General features: G+C 38.1%; 1 protein-coding gene across 8 annotated transcripts in view; it reads right to left on the reverse strand.

The window, feature by feature from the left end:
- LOC145260550 (uncharacterized) overlaps positions 1 to 20158 on the reverse strand; it is a 103496-nt gene that overhangs the window by 48452 nt on the left and 34886 nt on the right. For all 8 annotated transcript variants that reach the window (XM_080118779.1, XM_080118778.1, XM_080118783.1 and 5 more), the window contains one exon: positions 16913 to 16940. In XM_080118779.1, the coding sequence (XP_079974905.1) occupies positions 16913 to 16940 (28 nt within the window). The remainder of the gene's footprint in view (positions 1 to 16912; positions 16941 to 20158) is intronic.

Genomic DNA, 20158 nt, shown 5'->3' on the forward strand with positions numbered 1-20158 from the left:
CAGGAAAAGAGTTGGGCCCAGGATGGACCCCTGAGGGACACCGGCATTAATACTGTGGGCTTCTGATTTTTGCCCCTCAACTACTACTCTTATGAACCTATCAGAAAGAAATGATTTAATAATTGAGAAGACATTTCCAGCTATACCATAGCTAGAGATCTTATGAAGTAAACCTTTATGCCATACCCTATCAAAGGCCTTTGATATGTCAAGAGCAATTGCCCTAGAAAGGTTGCCTCCGTCGAGAGATTTGCTAATCCTATGAGATATAACTGTAAGCACATCTGCTGTAGATCTAGCAGAACGGAAACTATATTGAGTGTCACTAAGAAGGTTATTTTTGTTGAGATGGTTGATTACTTCTGTATTTAACACAGATTCCAGCAACTTACTCATGACGCACAGGAAACTTATTGGCCTGTACTGAGAGGGGGGATGATCGATCACCTGAATTCTTAAATACAGGGCATACTGATGAAATTTTCCAGGGAGATGGGAAACTATTCTCCTTAAGACAACGTTTAAATAGTTTTGTAAATATGGGCGCTAGTTCAGGTTGAAGTTTTTTTGAGTACTATAATTGGAATACCGTCCGGGCCAGTTGCTTTACTGGAATCAAGGTTTTTGACTAGCTTGGCAACATCACATACAGATATACGTATATCACAGTGTGTTTTCAGATACAGGAGGAAATATTGGGGGTTGGCGGCCTTGATCGCAAAAGGTAGAATTAGCTGCAAAGTTCTTGACAAAGAGTTTGGCTTTGTCTGATGCTGACGAGATTACCTCAGGTCCATTGATGATAGTTGGGATGGAGCACACGCTTCTGTTCAGAATTCTGTTTGCTATTTGCCAAAACTGGTGGGAACCAAGCCGCTGCTCAGCTACTTTGGACTTAACAGATTGAGCATACAACCATCTTGCGCTCTTTATTACTTTCTTACAATGGTTGCTGGCAGTCCTGAAAGCGGCTTTAGTTTCCATACATCTATTACGTTGGAAACAGTGGAAAAAGTGATTTCTGTGTGCAATGGCAGCAGCACATTCTGGAGAGAATCATGGCTGGCTGTTAGGTTTTTGCTGAAACTTTTTCGAGGGTATGAAACGGTCAATACCTACAATTAACCATTCTGTCAGGTCTAATACTATAGAGGACACATCCTTTTTAAATATGGAATGCAGAGGTAGATCAGTTATAAATGTACGGAAGCTATCCCAGTCAGCCTTAGTGTATCGATATACTGTACGATGGAGAGGTACGTCTGGGGACTTATTACATTTCATTTTTATCTTAATTGATACAACAGAGTGGTCGGAAGATCCAAGAGGCGACAGAACAGAAACTGAACATAGTTCAGGGCAAGTTGTGAGAAAAAGGTCTAGTAGGTTTGCATACTGGCCGTCATTGTCAGGCACACGGGTGGGTTCCTGAACAATTTGAGTGAGGTCATAGGCCATGGAGAAATCATGACAGAATCTCCCCTCATCATCGGTCTTGTTTGAGTGGGTCAACCATTCGACGTTGTGAACATTGAAGTCTCCACATACGTGAATGTTAGCTGAAGGATAAGCAGATAGGACTTGGTCAATTTTCTCAGATATGCTTTTAAAGATAGTAACTCCACTGTTGTGGGGGCGATAGAGAGTAAATAAAAATGCCGTAGTGTGAGCTAAAGCAACCCGGAAGCACATATAGGGTAAGTTAGGATCTTCCCTGGAGATGTCCCTACCACATGGAAAGCTATCTTTAATATAGGCACATATTCCATGCCCATGGCGATCTTGGGGGTCAGATTTAGAAGTTAAGTTAGAGTATCCTTTAATTACGAACTCTTCTAGGGAAATAGCCTGTCCAATGCCAGTTTCACTTAAAAATAAAAGGTCTGGTTTAGTCTCCTGTAATTGGGTTTCAACCTCTGGAAGGTTAGAACGTAGACCCCTGATGTTGGAGAAGGAGACATGGTAGTAGGGGTCTACGTTGGAAGTTGGAGAACCGGATTTAATCATGTATTTTTTCTTGAAACTTGTCATGATGAAATTTTGGAATTTGTGGACTAGGTCGTCAGATTTACTTAGTTTCCCCTCTGTCCTGCTCTAAGAGAGAAAAAGAAATGAAGAATTTTCTTCTTTTTTTTTTTTTTGTAGCTAATGATAAGGTCAAGCCGTAACAATTACCCACTAGTATGGCATCGAGAGGCCCCACCAGAAGCTACTGCATGGTCCAGAATCCATTCACCAAATGGCAATACAGCAGCCCCAGTACTTTGCACCTGCTGATAGGACAGCCTCCTTAGTGGTTAATCCAAGGTTCGGGTCCTTGACTATCAGGCGGATAACGTCAGCCCAGACAAAACGTTTACCTCCAGCACCCTTACTAGTGACATGGCTACAAGGATAGACATAGAAACAGAAAATTTCCGCCATCTCTGCCAACTGTTCACACAAAATACTGCCAACCTAGAAAACAGCTTTTTCTTCTCCCTTTGTCAGAAAAATCACATTAAAAAATGAGGACTGAGGGACAAATAAGAAGAAGCGAGAGTAACAGGAGCTGCCGATAACGCATCCACAATGCGTTTTCTACTCTCCATTAAAAAATAAAAAAAAAAATAATTAAGTATTGTACTTATAAAAGTCCAACAGACGTGTTTAAGGGAAAGTATGGTGATAGATTCCCCTCTCATGAAGTAAAAATGAGTACAATTCGTAATCTATTTTTGCAATCAACTCTGTAGATAAATAAACATTTATGTACGAGAAAAAAAAAAAAAAGGCTAGCATTTAATAAAACAGAAATACACAAATTAAATACTGAAATAAAATGGAGTTATTAATATTTTAATCTAAAATAAAAAGTATGATTAAAATTGAAATCACTTATCAACAAAAACACTTCCGTCTCCAAATTGCAAACTGTAGTGAAAGAAATTGAGTTAGCAGCGTTCAAAACATTTTTTTTTAAACTAACCGTTAAAAGAAAAGCGTGATTTTATTCTGAACTTAAGCTAGTCACGTTTTAAGAAGCTTACGATATAAAAGAAAGGCGGATGGGGGGGGGGTTCTTCCAAAAGTAAGTTGGTGACGTTATAAGTAATTTCGAGATAAGATGGAAGCAGGTATTGGACGAGAAAAAAAGCTAGCATTTAATAAAACAGAAATACACAAATTAAATACTGAAATAAAATGGAGTTATTAATATTTTAATCTAAAATAAAAAGTATGATTAAAATTGAAATCACTTATCTCAACAAAAACACTTCCGTCTCCAAATTGCAAACTGTATTTGGCAATGGAGTGTCAGAGCAAACACTGGCGTATGCGTTTGTGGCCGGCCTTCCCACCCATGTTAAGCAACTGTTGAGGGCTTCCACCAGCATATCTGTAACGCCCATGGAACATTTGTTAGAACGCGCTCGAGCCATTATCAGAGATGAGGAGGACCTGAGGGAAGCGGTTGTAATGATGGCGCAGGCAGCCAAGACTAATGCTGAAAAGAGTCCCAGTTTGAGACCCACGACCAATGGGAGATGTTTCTGCTGTGGCCAGCAAGGCCATATCGCAAGAAATTGTACTAACAAGGGGCAGGGGCGCCCGCGCTGTTTCCAATGTGGTAGCTATGGACATTTATCCCAAAATTGTGCGGGAAATGCATCAGGGGGCAGGACGTCAGCGCCGCCCTGTTCCCCGGACAAGATTTAATTGAGGTGCAACCGACAATAAATGTGTACGTGGACCAAGTGCTTTGTTCAGCTCTTCTCGACTCCGGGTGCTCACACACCATCATGAGTGCCAAGTTGTGTTGAAACTGGACAAAGCAGAACATCAAAGTAACCACAATAGGTGGCAATACGCAAGCTTGCTGTGGAGCCGGAACTGTCAAAGTCCACACAGACTCTGGTGTGGCCGCAAACATTAATGTGCTGGTGATGCAAGGGGATTTGCTGGGATTCGATGTACTGTTGGGATATGATGCTATTAAGGCACTGGGGGGAGTGGTTATCGGAAGAGATGAGACTGTGCAATTTTTGGAAACCCCAGTGTGTGCTGCAGTTCACATTGATCGGCCTGATTTTAAGGTGGACTACGACCCTCACCAAAAAGCATGGACTGCATCGTGGAAGTGGACAGAAGGAAGGGCGCCAACCGAACTCAAGAATAGCATTGCAGAGTACTCGATACCCGACGAGGCCCGTAATGAATACGAGAAGGAACTTGAGGCATGGATCCAGGATGGATGGCTGATCCCCTACCCCAACAAGCTGGGACCACCCAAGGGTCTGATTCCCTTAATGGCGGTAGTCCAGCATAACAAATCCAAAGTTCGTCCGGTGCTGGACTATCGTGAACTCAATAGATACATTGAGACGTACACTGCCGATGCTGACGTGTGCGCCAGCAAGCTGAGAGAATGGCGCCAAAAGGGCTCCAATGTGTCTATAGTAGACTTGCGGAAGGCTTATTTGCAGGTGCGAGTGGATGAGACATTGTGGCCGTTCCAGACAGTGTGGTTCCGGGGTCAGAGATACTGCCTTACTCGGCTTGGCTTTGGGCTGAATGTGGCACCGCAAATCATGAAGACCATCGTAAATGCAGTGTTGTCCCAGGAAAAGACCACTGAGGACGCAACATCGGCCTATATTGATGATGTGTATGTCAATGAAGACGTACAATCTGCGTCGCACGTCAGAGAAAAGTTAGCTCAATTCGGGTTGGAGTGCAAGGATCCCGAACGTCTGAGGGATGGAGCACGGGTATTAGGATTGGACGTTTGCGGGAAAGACGGTACCTTACGATGGAGGCGTGGCAGTGAGATTCCAACCATCCCTGATGTTATTACGCGGCGGACTATTTTTTCCTTGTGTGGGAAACTTATTGGTCACTTACCAGCGTGTGGCTGGCTCCAAGCAGCTGTGAGTGTCATCAAACGCAGGGCAAGTTTAGTAACTACAGGTTTGGATGATGTATCTGATGATGCTCTTCTAACTCTGATGACGACAGAAACCCTAGAGAGAGTTAACAAGGAGGATCCTGCCCGTGGAGAATGGTGTGTCGATGGGGGCACTGTGAATGTGTGGATTGACGCTAGTTCTTTGGCATTGGGAGTGTTATTGGAGCAACGTGGAAATGTAATTGAAGACGCATGCTGGCTGCGACCCGTGAATGATGCTCAACACATCAACCTGGCGGAACTGGATGCTGTTGTGAAGGGTTTAAATCTGGCACTGCAATGGCAGTCGAAGAAGTTACACTTGTACACGGATTCTCTGCGTCTACCACTGGGTGTCCAACACTCTCTCGGGACGAACAAGAGTCCGTACTAAGGCAGCCAGTGAGATGTTAATCCGGCGGAGGCTAAACACCCTGAAGAGTCTGGTATCAGAATATGACCTGTCGGTGAGTGTAACGCTCGTGGCATCACACTGTAATCGTGCAGACCAACTAACCCGTGTGCCTCACAAATGGTATGAAGCTGTGAAGACAGGCGTGGAGTTCACTGCTCGATCTTGCGCAGTTGGTGCGATTAGCTCATGCCAAATACAAAGAATTCATGTGCAGAGTGGACATCCAGGTATCAAAAGAACTTTGTATTTTGCGAGGCGTGTGGCCCCGGCAGTGACAAGGGCGGATGTCAGGCAGATCATCAAGCACTGTGAGGCATGCCAGTCTATCGATCCTGCACCTGAGCAATGGCAGAAGGGGCGATTGGAAGTTGAGCATGTGTGGCAATGATTAGTGATGGATATTACCCATTACAGTGGTAAGCCCTTTCTAACCCTTATCGACTGTGGACCCACTCGTTTTGCGGTGTGGTGGCAAATGACCAGGCAGGACTCAGCGAATGTTGTCCGTCAACTGTCATCTATCTTTTCTGAGCGAGGTGCGCCGGAAGAGATATTGACGGACAACGATGCTGCTTTTTGTAGCCACCAATTTCGGCAGTTGTTGAATGAGTGGGGTGTCTGACTACGACTGCGATGTGCTCATATGCCATCAGGGAATGGCATTGCTGAGAGGAGCCATCGCAGCATCAAGAGAATTGCTGCCAGAAAGCAATGCACCATTACGGAGGCCATGTATTGGTATAACATTACACCAAAGGATGGGAAGACACTAACAACAGCACCGGCCAATGCCATACACAAATACCATGTTAGGATAAAGGGCATTGACACTGTCCAACCAATCGACGAGGAGAGTCATAACAAATACAAGGTAGGGGATCCAGTTTGGGTTAGACCCCCTGGAAACCGGTGCACCACCAAGTTCAAGCGAGGACGAATATCTGGAGAGGTCAGCCAGCAGTCGGTCCTTGTTGATGGAGCCCCACGCCACGTGCGCGATCTTTGCCCAGCTAGTGAAGTACATCCCACAACTACAGAGAGCGATAAATCATCAGATGATGAGCTGCTAATGAGTGAGGTCACCAAGCAAGAGAGTGGTAGTTGTTCGTCTGATCAGGCAGGATCAGAACCAGAACCAGAACCACACCCAGAACCAAAACCAGAACCTGAATCCGAGAGTGTAAATACCACCCTTCGCAGAAGCCAACGAACTAAGAGGCTACCCCCGGAGTGCACTCTATGTGATCATCAGATCAGGGGGAGTGTAGTACTTACCAACACAACAAACGCCCTCGTGTTTGTGTCTTGTATAGGCATGCGAGACAACAAAACTTGGGTTTTTATAAGCGGAAGTCTCGAGGTTGTCAGGAATCTACAGGCGCATGCGCAAGAGAAGGGATTGAGATAGTGGTATAAAGGCAGGTCGAGTGAGAAGGTTGTGGTTGTTGTTGTCATTGGACGTTACAGTGACGCGTGCATTAGCAGGTGATTAAGAGGCGGTTTATTTTTGTGTGTCAAGTCACGCACCTCAGTGAAGGTCATATAAATCGTTCACCCCGGTGAAGGTGAAGGTCATACCGAATGCTGGAGGTAAAAGTTTGCGATGATGATTCGTGACACAGGACGTTGGCCGGATAAGCGTATATTGATACATATAGCTACACATTAGGCAAGGTCATATCCATAGCTATTGCCAGATAATACAAATTCATCTTCCTTATTGGCTAAGAGTTAGGTGGGATGTTTGACACGAAGTTTAAGAAATTCTTTCTTTTCTCTAAAGTCTAGAATATGCTTATATTGCCGATGTGGTAAACAAAGTAATTTCTCAGCAAAGTAAAGATGACATCGGCATCAAGAAGTCAAGCTGACATCCATGAAGATATCAGCAGTAGACCATGTGTTTTATGTTGCGACTTGTAGGTTGCAAGAATTATGTTGAAAGATGGAAAAGACCACCAGCATAGTGAGAAAGTTTCTTTGGAGTAAAGAGAGGGTTTGATAATTAGAAAACTTTATTTTTTAATGTTATCGCTATCAAGCGATGTAAGGCAAATAGAAATAGGTCAGCAATCTCAGTTGACGTCTTTCATGCGACCTCTTTTCGTTTTTCTCCTCACTGTTCGTCCAGAAGGCATAATGAAATGGCCTTTCTGCGGGCAGTGTGCCCTTATCGCCAGCATTATGTCTTGGCTTTTGGGGCAAGGATAGTAGCCGTGTGCTGATCTCTGAGAAAAGGAAGTTTGTTAGTGATTCTTCAGGAAACAGTCCCATTAACCCCCTTTTTTAGCGTGTCTTTCGAATCAGTTCCAGGTAGGATTTCTTGAGAAGTAATGGATTTTACTGGACTCCATCGTATCGATGACCATACAATGTAAATTTATTCAACAACTTTATTAAGAGTAGAGAGCCCTTATTGGAGCTGCTGGAAATTAAAGGGCTTCTGAGATACTTCTCACCGAAAAGGAAAAAGCCGTTGACATTGACAGTCTCTCCTCCCAGCTATTGAATGAGTGACTCGTCAAGAAGAGAGGAAGAAGAAGCCCGACAGCCTTTTCTAAGAAAAGGAATTTTAATTCAGACTCCTCTCTGGACGATGGAGCCCATTTTAAAACCTTTTGACGGTTTCATTTGTTTTAAAGAAAAACCAATAAAAGGACATGAGAAAAAAGAACCTTAAAAGAACTTTGAGAACTCTTCATTGCAGGTTTTTGTTTTTTACTTGAAGAAAAGGTGTCTGTAAGTAAGCCCTTTTATTTTTAAGGGAAAATAGAATGTTCTTCCCCTTTTTTGAGAGAAGTCTCATTTGAAGACTTAATTGTAAAATCTTATTTCTTTTGTATTATTTCTTTTAATTGTATTTGAAGTCCCATTTGTTCCATTATATTTTCTAAACGTGGTGATTTTTACCATTGATTTTGGGAAGCAAAAAGCAACCAGTCACTTGTTTCCCAGAATAAAACTTTGGACTTTTCAAACTTTAGCTCAGGGTCTTGTATTTGTTCTTTGCGTTGTCACATTGCCATATCCCTTTTCTTTTTTAGCTTCGTATGGTTAAAAAAAAAAAAAAATAAAATAAAATTTTGGTCACAACCCCCAGAACTTTCATCAAACTAGACATTGAAACAATTGTAACGTAAAATGAAATACAATTTTTGTTGCCATCAACACATTGTCTTGAAGTCTTGATTTTGCACACACAGTATATTAATGCTCAATTATGAAATGTGATAATTTTGTAGCTTAATCCTCAAGTCAACCATTTTTGGCTTAAAACCTATTAGTATATGAAAATTTACTGAATTACACAAACTCAGTATATTACATATAAGTCATATATATATATATATATATATATATATATATATATATATATATATATATATATATATAAGGCAAAATGTGTGTGCACATTTTATGCATGTCCAGCAAAAGCTTTTTTTCGCCTAGATTCCTGGGGGTGGGGGATTACAATGTCTTAGAACTTTATACCCCCCCCCAGATCATAATATGTACGATTTGTGAATGCGTGTTGCGTCTAGATTTATTTACATCGACTTTTACAAAATTCTTGCTACTTCGGCCCCTCTCGTGTGTATTCGGCTTTTTCGTATAAAAGCGAAACTAATCTGAAACGAAGGCAATTTACCCGGCTTCCGTGCCAGGAACGTTCAGAAAGCAATCAGCTTTTGATGAATGTGGGGGAAACCCCTTATATCAGACAATTGCTATTTATTGGGACACTTCCCTTTTTATAGGGAGTGAGGTGTTCCACTCCCCCCACATCTTGGGGAAACAAAACCCAAAAAAATTACTCCGCAGTTAAAGTTAACTACGGTATTTCTTATTGACTTCATTAAATTCAAATTCACGCACCTGTTAATTTGTGTAAACAAACCCCAAAAAACACTGCCTCGCAGTAAGAGTTAACTGCGTGATTTCTATGGCGTGAAATTTGACCTCATTTTTTAATTCTTAAATAAATTCCACTTAAGTTAACAAATTTACCGAACTTCCATTACTATCGATTACTATATTGTCTTTGTCCTTAAGGATAAGGGTTAAAGAGTGTACAGTATTACTGTACACTCTTCAACCCTTATCCTTAAGTGGCCTCTCAACCTTGATAAGTGGTGACGCCTATGTAAAAAAAAAAAATTTTCTGTTTGCTGGCCGATCGGGTAAACGTGTTAGTTTTTTTTTTTTCTTTCACACTTTATTTTCTACCTTAGCCTTAAGGCTCCTGGTTTAATCCTACCTACCTACCAAAATTTTTTTTGTCTAACTTTGAAAAGCTAAATATTCCACATTTTTCGATCGCCGCGTGTGGATTAGGCTTTTTCATATAAAAGTGAAACTAATTTGAAGCTTGCGGCATTGTTTCTGGCGCGATCACCGGGGACGTCCAAAAGCAATCAGCTTTGATCAATACGGAGTTTCTCCTTATATCAGACAATTGCTATTCAATTTGGACAATCCCTTTTTTATGGGGAGCTGCCTCCCCCCCAAAAAAATATCTTGGGGAAACAAAAAAAAAAACAAAGAAACTGCCCCGCAGTAAAACTTGACCTCATTAAGTCATTAAATATGGGCACCTGCCAATTCTTAATACTTAAATAAATTCAAACATGTTTCCGTTACTATTACTTGGTGGCCCAGTGGTTAACGTCGCATGTTTTTTTTCACACTTTATTTTCCAACTTCACCTCAAGGCTTTGGGTTCGATCCTTCCTACATATCTACCAAAACTTTTTTTTTTAAACCCCCTCCCTGACACAAACATCCGAGCAACGTCGCTTATTCTTTTGTTTTGATTTACCCAAAACCACACACACTTCGAAACACCCGGGCTACGCCGGGTATCCTCGCTAGTCTATTATAAATTTCACTTATCTGTTTAAATGTATGTCTGCCTAAAACTTTCGACAGGCAACGGATTTTCACCAGATCAGTATCATTCTGAAGCTTGACCCTTCGGATGACAAATATCGAAAAATTGGCTAAAAACATTAATTCCTTCACCCTCAACTGGGCACTTTTCTACAAAAAGGGGTCGCTTTTTTTTGCTGATATTTTCAAAAAATCATCCCCTCTTTTCAATTGACTAGCCTTAATTTCAACCTTCACCACTTCCAGTTTGGCAATAGATGCAACAGCAAAACATTGCATTCCCCCCCCCCCCACATTCTTTTCCTCCTTCGTGGTACGGGTTCGAGCCTGCCTACCTGCCACCACTTTTTCTTCAACACCTCCAAACACCTGGGCAATGCCAGGCTAGTTTCATTATAAAATATTGAATAATTTATCGATATTCTTCACTTGTTGCATCTATTTAGAGCACATGATATTTTCTTTATACTCTGGATAAGCCCAGATATATGGGGAAATTATATCACCCTTTTTGCCCCGTGAGTTGCACAAGAATTAACATTAGCTTTGGTCTAAATTGCGAGTTTCTTGGGATATAATTTTCGTCCCTGTAATTTTATGTGTGAAAATTTCTACATTATTTTACGTCAGTCATAGGTATAGTGCTTTATATCTTGAATGTAAGTACGTGTAAATAGGTTTCCTAGGAGATATTTTCATTTGACATTTTAAGATTAGCAAGGAATTTATACCTTGTTAATTCAGTTATCCTTCTGTCCTCTTTATAGAAGGAAAATTCAAGGTTTTCAGTGAGAGGAAAAAGATAAATTCTTTTACACCTTTTCAGTTAGGGAAAAAAAAAATATATATATATTTCTGTCCTCAGTCAGTAAAAGATAAAATTCCTGCCGAGGTTAGTTTATTTGTCCCGACCAACGAAGTTGCAGTTGGGTAATTTAATTATTTAAAGTTCCCTTTGTGGTATTTAAGTCTCTCTTTGGGGTTGACTTAAGACTTAATGTTGGTTTTCTTTGACTGGTTCTGTCTATAGTCAGAAGAAAAAAAATTTTCTGCATTTTTCTGGGTAAAGAAATATTCCTTCAGTCTTCAGTCCAAGAAGGATAAATTATTTTACGGTTTCCCCCACCGAGGAGAAAAATTCTTGTCCTTAGAGAAAGATAAATTCTTATGTAACATTTTGTTTTTAGTAACTTTTGCTTTTAGTTAAGATATAGTTGTCCTCAGTCTTGAAGGATAAATTTTTTCTAATACAGTTCCATTTGTCCCAATCCAGAGTGCTTTGGGAACTGGATTCTCTCCCACGTTAATATAGTGTAGTGTGTCTCATGGGTGGACAAGTGGAGGATTTTAATTTGTAGATTGATCTAGAATTTTTGTCAAGCACAAACATTAACTTAATGCTTTCTGGTTTTTAACTATGAGGGAAATTTAATTACTAGTTTATTTTATATGTTAGCATTCTTAAGCCCCATGTCAGGCGCATCATCATTCAGCAAGCTCACGACTGAGACAGCTTGCAATTGACAATATTGTCCTGTTGCCGAACGTATTGAAGTCTGAGATAGGTCTGGATGCATCTATTTTCCATGACATGAAACCAAAGATACATGCATGATTTTCTTCTGTTTCGGTTCTATTCAATAAGATTCTCTGCCAAGAACACAGACCCTTCTTATATAGATGAGGATTGCTAATGTAAGTGTATTCTTGGCAGGAGTTTTGGGATGTCTAACCTTTTTAACTAATGGTAAGCCGGGCAATTGTTGCAACATCCCTATAGCCTTTAAGACCTCTAGGGTTATGTCTGTTAAGGTTTCTACTAAGGTTGTCGAGACCTATCCACTGGAAAGTTTGGCTTAGTGAAGGTTCCGCCTATTATTGTAAAGTTTGATTTTCCTAAATGGCAGCTTGCTATCAATTTTGTTAGGAAAAATTTGTATTTATTGGGCATCTGTAGGGTATCCAGTCTTGTCCTTAGTTTTTTGAATGTGGACAGCTGGAATTTGTTAAATTTTATGGGGGAATTAAGGTGTGAGGTGTTATATTGTTAATGGAAGGCAGCTTCAGTTGTCTAAGCAGTTCACTGATGATCAGGGAGACTGAACTTGAGCCAAGATGGTAAGGCCCTGTTTTCATGCGCTGATGCATATGCTATTTGGAAGAGGAACTAAAGTTTAGCTTATCACAATTCCTTCCCAGATAAAGTACTGGATGATGCTAGTACTTTTAAAATACTTTAAGTACTTTATTCGGTTCAAGTATGAATCTCCGGAAGTTTTAGGGCCTCTGATCCTATAGCTTGTCTCCATGTTGGGGTCAAGCGAAGACTATTTTGGCAAGAGTTTAGCAAACTCGAGCTCAACTGGAAGTTTTCAGTAGAGTGTCTGCTGTCCAATTTTGAGGGGTTGACTACCTGTGGAGCTCAGCCCCTCAAATCTGCAAGAGCGAAGATTATGTTATGCAGTCTTCTGTTGAATTAGGTCAACATGAGAATGAAACTTCTTTCCAGCATCGGAGTTAATTTCAATAATTAATTCATGCCTTAATTATTTGAGGATGTGCCTCAATATTGTTAGGGCTTGTAGGCCAAATGATTTTGCTTTCGGAATCTCCACCAGGAGCAAAATTTCTATTTTTCAATAATAGATTTAGTGATGGAGGAGAGGTCCATAATGCTGGAACCTGGAAATTTGCCCCCGCCCCCTTTAGAGATGAACGTTGGGCCTTTGAGTTTCAGAGGTTTGGGTACCTTTGAAAAATTTGTCCAGCCTGTCTGGTTCAATGTGTGAACTCAACAGGCTTTTGAAATGGCTTTTTCCCTGCTCGGTTTATGCAGGAAAAGTTTTAATTTTAATTGAGAGCCGGTGGTAGCTTCCTTAATTAAGAGCTACGTTCATCCCCCTCCTATTTTTGGAATAAAGATGATCAGCTTGTTGTGAATTTGTGAAATAGCTAAGACAGGCCTGTTAGCCCTCGCAATTTAAATCCATAATCAAAGTTAGCTATTTCCATTTTCTTTAATTTTTCACCATAAACACCTCCCTAAAAACAAATAGAAAATTAGCATTGTTCAAAATTTTAAATGTTTTTAATTACATTTCGGCAGTAGGTAAAAAATTAAGCCCTTTTAAAATGATCGCAGTTTCACAAATTTTCTTTAGGAGAGTTTGAGAATTTTATTATTTAACATTGCTGCTATCAAGCAATGCAATGCTAATTCATGTGACCCCTTCTCGTTTCTCCCCTCCCCATTAAGGGAGTGAGCATCTCCTCACTCGTGTTATGCTTTGGCTTTTGGGGCAAGTATAATAGCAGTGTTCTGATCCGAAAAGTGGAAGAAGCTTGTTAGTAATTGACTGTTCAGGAAACGGTTCCATCAACCTTTTTAGCATGTCTTTCGAATCAGTTCCAGTAGGATTTCTTAAATAATAGTGGATTTTATTGGACTATCGTATCGATGACCATACAACATAAATTCAACAACTTTGAGGGAAGAGAGCTCTTATTGGAGCTGCTTGAAATTGAAGACCTCATTGAAAAAGAAAAGCAGTTGACAGTGACTGCCAACATTTATTTCTCCATCCAAGCTGTTGAACAAGTGACTCGTCAGAGAGTCACTTGTCAGAGAGAGGAAGAAGAAGCCTAAAAACCTTTTCTGAAAAAAGAAATTTTTATTTGGACTTTCCTCTTAGGGTGACAGAGAACCAACCTTTTTAAAGGTTTCATTTGTTTTGAAGAAATAAGAAAAAAATACTTAAAAGAACTCTTCATTGCATGTTTTTTTACTTTAAGAACCTTTTTTTCAAGTAAGCTTTTTTATTTTTAAGGGAAACGAGAAAATTTTTCCCCATTTTTGAGAGAAGACTCATTTCGAGACTTCATTGTAAAACCTTATTTCTTTTGTATCATTTCTTTTAATTGCATTTGAATTCCCAGCTTTTCTCTTTATTTTTTCCAAGACATTGTTAATTTTTACCATTGCTTTTGGGAAGCAAAAGTAACCCGCCATTTATTTCCCAAAATAAAACTTGGCTTTTTAAACTTTAGCTCAAGGTTTTGTATTTGTTCTTTTTTGTCGCATGGCCATTTCCCATTTCATTTTTTCTTTGTATGTTTCCCCAAAACAAATTTTGGTCACAACCCCAGAACTTTGTCAATAGAGAGAAAAAAGAAAAGAAAGAGAGATTCCAAAGAAAGAGAAAAGACAATAGAAGGGAAAGGGGTAATCTCCAAACGATAGAGGAGGAAATGCTAATCTCAAATAGATGGTGATTGGAATTAGGGTTCCATAAAAAAACATTGTTTGGAAATGAAGATTTGCTAGCTTTCAACAAGAGGACACAACTTTGATAACTTCCCAAAAGAACCAAGTTGAAAAGCTCTTCCTCTAAGAAGCTATCAGAACAAACCTATGTTGAAAACATTCTAAATCACGAAACTATTAAGAACCCAAAGAATTAACTTTCCTTTGCACAAACTGTACCCTGAAATATCTCATGAATAATTATTCTCATTTAGAAAAATGATGAGAGATATTAGTGATTTACTTTGATTTAAAAATAAAGTTATTACAGCACCAACACCAATCAGTCATTCAACAAAACACTTACAAGAACTCAAACCATCTGATAAACGTCCAGCCAGCATGCTAAAAGGTACTGTCACATGGATTTGGATCATGCACATTTTGTGTGTTAGTTCCAGGTACTAGCAAGTGTCTAGCATTGGATAAAGTTAAGTATTGCCACGAACACTTAGGGTTAGTGTACATTTTTTGCTGTGTGTCAGGCCCTGATAAGTTACGGTTTTTAGTGCCCAAATGTTATGCCATATATATAACATTTAAAAACTATACATACATATTCCAAAGACAAACCAGCAGTTTCATTGTATTGAACCAGCTATCTGTGGCCGATACAAATTCAATACAAATCAGCATTGGTGGAAAGAGGGGGAAAAATGTCTGGTTCAATACAGTGAAACCGCTGGTTCATCTTTGGAATATGTAGAGTTTTTCAATGTTTATATATTTAGCTCTCACATTCGCAATCAAGCACTTTATTTGATTTCATCGCATCCCAACACAAGAGATAACTATGCATTAGTGGGTTTGTATTACTGTACATATAGATTCGACAAAGTTGTCAAAAAAACAAATAAATGTTATCAAAGGCAAGATAAGTTACTTTTATACCTTACTGGATATGTTTTCAGTGTTTTTATTTAATGTAACATGTTTATTCAGCTCGAAAAACATGCTGTGGTTACCGATGTATTGGAAAATTCAAAATGGCGCTCGACTCTCTTTAACACGGTAAGTTTGGGAAAAGGTGCTATAAATATAAAACTAGACATAATACTGTTAGAAAGTCGCTCAATATATATTACCGTGACATAGGTTGACATATATTCGGTGGTTTTTTAATAGTGTTTTGTCTAGTTTATTATTTATAACACCTTTTCCCGAACTTACCGTGTTAAAGAGACAGTCGGGCGCCATTTTGAATTTTCCAATACATCGGTAAACAATGTATGTTTTTCGAGCTGAATAAACATGTTACATTGAATAAAAACACGAAAAATATATCCAGTTTGGTAGAAAAGTAACTTATCTTGCTTTTGATAACATTTATTTGTTATATATTTGTTTTTTGACAACTTTTTCGAATCTATGTGTACAGTAATACAAACCCGCATTAGTTAATGTTTATGTAACAGCGCGCATAAGCTTGTATGAGAAAATCAGCAGCTGTAAGATAGCTGACTTGCAAAGATAGTACCAGCAGCAGCCGTTAAAGCACATATGCAAATTAGCAAGTGTGCACAAGAGTCAGATGACAGAAACAGACTTAAAAAAAAGCACATGCGTGTGTTAAAGACTTTTGCAAGATAATGAAATGCATGGTTTTGGAAGAACCACAAATGCACTAAAATTTGCAAAGTCAGATTTTTATTTCTTTCCTTTTTGTATTTGTTGGTTCTTTTGCAACAGTGCCAGACGAAATGCGGGTCAGGTTTGAAGTTTAACGACAGTTAATAAGAGCCATGTTACATATGTGCTTCCATCATCAGACAAAATGTTAGCAATTGAAAAAAAATGAGTGAAATTATTTCAAGTATAGAGTTCAAATAAATAAGCAAGAAATCATAACCCATGTGGTTCACATTAATTTTTGAAAACAATCCTTTACTGTAAATTAAGTCATTTTTTATCAGAAGATAATTATTCATGTATGAATAATAATTACTCATAATTTTACTAGGTTATACGAATATTAGTGTGAACAGTAGTTAATCAGAATATTTGTGTATTTTTGATGGCATGTACGCACACACACATTTGTATATATATATATATATATATATATATATATATATACACACACACACACACACACAATGAATTAAATAGAAAAGGATAAAAATTCTTCAAATGTGTTGTTCTTAAGAGATCTACATGCTGCAGATTTTATATTCTTTGTCTACATAGTTCCAGCCAGAATAGATATATTTGTTCTGCCACAAGAAAAACTAATCTAATTTGGATATTTAGATTCAACACACAATTCCAGTTCCACAGTAATGGTTAAAGTGTGAAGTTTGAACAAAAAATCTAATCTGATCTTGAATTGAAATTCTCGGGTTTCACAAATAGCAGTTAAAAATGGTTTTCTACTTACCAATTATGCTTATAGATTTTCCAGGAAACTGAAAAAGAAAGATATACAAACATTTAAATACAAACCAAATTAGCTGTCGACAAATTATATAGTTAACTTTGTATAAATGACATCCTTAGTTTTTTTTCATTTTTTCCTCAAATTAAAATTTTGTATATAAAATCTATTCAAGACATTTTTCAAGTTGAAGTTTTAAACAAAATGTTTAAATTTCAAATGTTTGTATGCATAAACATGCATGGTTGCTCAACCTTTCTGAATGTGTTTTGCTGTGTTTTCTGTTGAAAGTATTAACATTAGCAGAGCATAATGGATGAAAAAGGTTTAACATGTTTAGAACAAAGTAATTTAACTTTTAAGAAGCACGGCGACAATGGAATTTAAAATGTGAAGTTAGAAAGAACGATCACATGCGAATTTGTATTTTAAATACACAGATATTTATTTAAAGTTTCAAATTTTCGGCTTATAAAAAAGCCTTCATCAGGATTTAAAAAAAAAAAAATACAATATATATATTTTTTCTTTTTTCTTTTCTTACATGCCATGGTGTCGTTTAGCAGAGTGGTTGTGTATTGTAAATCCAGTGGTAAGCGCTGTTCATGCGCAAATGTGTAGTATAAGCATTAATCCACTTTTAAGAAGCACATTTTGAAATTTTAAAATGTTTTTCACATACTGCTTCTTTGATTGAAAATAACAATTTGTTTTCTAAGTAAAAGAACCAGTTGGGGTACCAACACTGTTTTGCAAGTTTCACTTCTGGGTCATTCCACAGCAACATTTTCATTGCCTTTCTAGAGAGATGGACATTTCTTTTAATTATTATATTTAATTATTAAAAGGGGTCTAACTTCATAAATTAACTACTTCCTCATAATAAAACAATTACCTAGAAGTAATGGTTTCATGATTGATTAATCCATTTCTTCAAAGAAATTTTTTTATTCATTATTTTTCTTTATTGGGGAAGGGTGCATGACTGAGCAGGCCTCCCTCTCTCTAACATTTACAAGAAAACGTATCTTTCAAGTACTGTGAGAGAACCAATCTGCTCTAGCAACTAATTTGTTCTAAAATAAATGAATAGGAGAATAATTACTTGAATATGTAAGAATATAAAGCAATGAAAACAAAAGAAATGGTGGGACTAGATCTATATAAATAGATTCCACACAACACGGATATATAGATGCACTTAACTTGGTGTTTTTCGAGCGACCCATGTTGGTCTAGCTAAAAAACCATTGTCTCAACATGGAATGAATTGGGGTGCAAAGATTAGCGTTTATTTAAGAGCAGTAAGGAGGGAGGATCTCCCTTAAGAGCCAAATGTGGGCTTTGATTTTAATACTTTTATTTAATTGAAATGGTATAATTTTCGATTTATGTATTAATTTAAAACAAATTTATTTACCAAAAAGGTGATGAATGCTAGAAAAGAGATGCAAATTTTCAATTTTTCTATTGTGTATATACCATATATTGCGTATTCTATTGTGTATATACCATATATTGCGTATTCTATTGTGTATATACCATATATTGCGTATTCTATTGTGTATATACCATATATTGCGTATTCTATTGTGTATATACCATATATTGCGTATTCTATTGTGTATATACCATATATTGCGTATTCTATTGTGTATATACCATATATTGCGTATTCTATTGTGTATATACCATATATTGCTAACTATTACTAATACAGTGGTCCATTAGCCGAGTCCTGTCTAGAAGGTGTGGTCTCGTGAAAGGCCAGACACAGCAGTAAGGTCCCTTTCCACACATGACAAACAAACAGATGACATGCAAGAAAAATTTGGGAAAATAGAGTTTCAAGTGGGTAGACAGCACAGAATATAGAAATGGAATAAAATACGATAAGAATTATTTTTTTTAGTAATATCTATTTCAAAGGCAGATTAATAGATGGTTAACATTTTAAATAGATTTAAAGTTTTTTTTTTTTGTTTTTTAAATGCAAGTCCTTAAAAAAATTCATTATCGTATTTTATTGTATAACATGGGGGGGGGGGTAGAATCGCCAGCTAAAATCAATTCAGATAAGAATGGGAACTCCAATGTTAAAAATACGCTATAAATACATTAAAAAACATGAAGTTTATAGAACAAGTTAAAATAACAAAGGGATAAAAAAAAAAACAAAAAAAAAACAAAAAAAAACACACAAACTTACAATTAAATTTTATTATGCTATCAGTTAAAAAGGGATTAAACCTTTTTTGGTCATGGCATTTGAAAGCCAAACACTTCTCATCAGAAGAGGAGTAAAGACACATACAGAGAAGAATTTTTTTAAAAAGATATTGCCTTTATGGAAAGAGAATTAAAGGAAAAACATGAAGCTGTCTGAGACTAAAGCCGATTGCAGGACTGCCAGAAATCACTGTAAAAGAGTAACAAAGAGTGCAAGAGAATTGTATGCTTAGTCTGTTAAGTCCAAAGTAGCTGGGCCCTGTCGGTGGGGCATTAGAATACACCGACTGCTGCAGAGGGTAAAAGTCCCTCAATGAGGGGTCCTGGATATGACCTTAAACTATATCCAGTGGTGAGACCCCAGCTTGCAGGCTTTGGGGGAGTGTGGAGCCACCCTTTAATTACCATTGCTCCCAGGTCCAGTCTGACCCGGAGTGGTAGTACCTGTTAGGGTTCCAACTATGGGTTAAATAGAAACCGACTTGAAAACAGCAAATATATTCTATTAAAAATTTTTTCTTCAAAATCTTTGGATTCGGCATTAAATAACCCGAAAAGGGTTGATATGCCGTAAAACAAAAACAACCAATCAAAGTAGCTAATCAGTGGCTTGTATCTCACCAATTTTGGCAAATAGCAAACAGGATCCTGAACAAAATCATGTGCTCTATCCCAACCATCATCAATGGACCTGAGGTAATCTCGTCAGCATCAGACAAAGCCAAACCCTTTGCCAAGAACTTTACAACTAATTCTTCCTTATGCGACCAGGGCCATCAACTCCCCATATTTCCTTTAATCAGAAAACATGCGACATACAAATATCTGTGCATGATGTTGTCAAGCTAATCAAAAACCTTGATTTCAGTAAAGCAACTGGCTCTGATGGCATTCCACATAATGCTGAAAAGGCTTCAACCAGAATTAATTCCCATACTTATAAAGCTGTTTAAGCGTTGTATTAAAGAGAATTACTTCCCAACACCCTTGAAAACTTCATCTAACCTGTATTTAAGAATT

This window comes from Euprymna scolopes, chromosome 36 (genome assembly GCF_053919585.1).
Source record: "Euprymna scolopes isolate OS-2025 chromosome 36, ASM5391958v1, whole genome shotgun sequence".
In the NCBI taxonomy this organism is placed as follows: Eukaryota; Metazoa; Mollusca; class Cephalopoda; order Sepiida; family Sepiolidae; genus Euprymna; species Euprymna scolopes.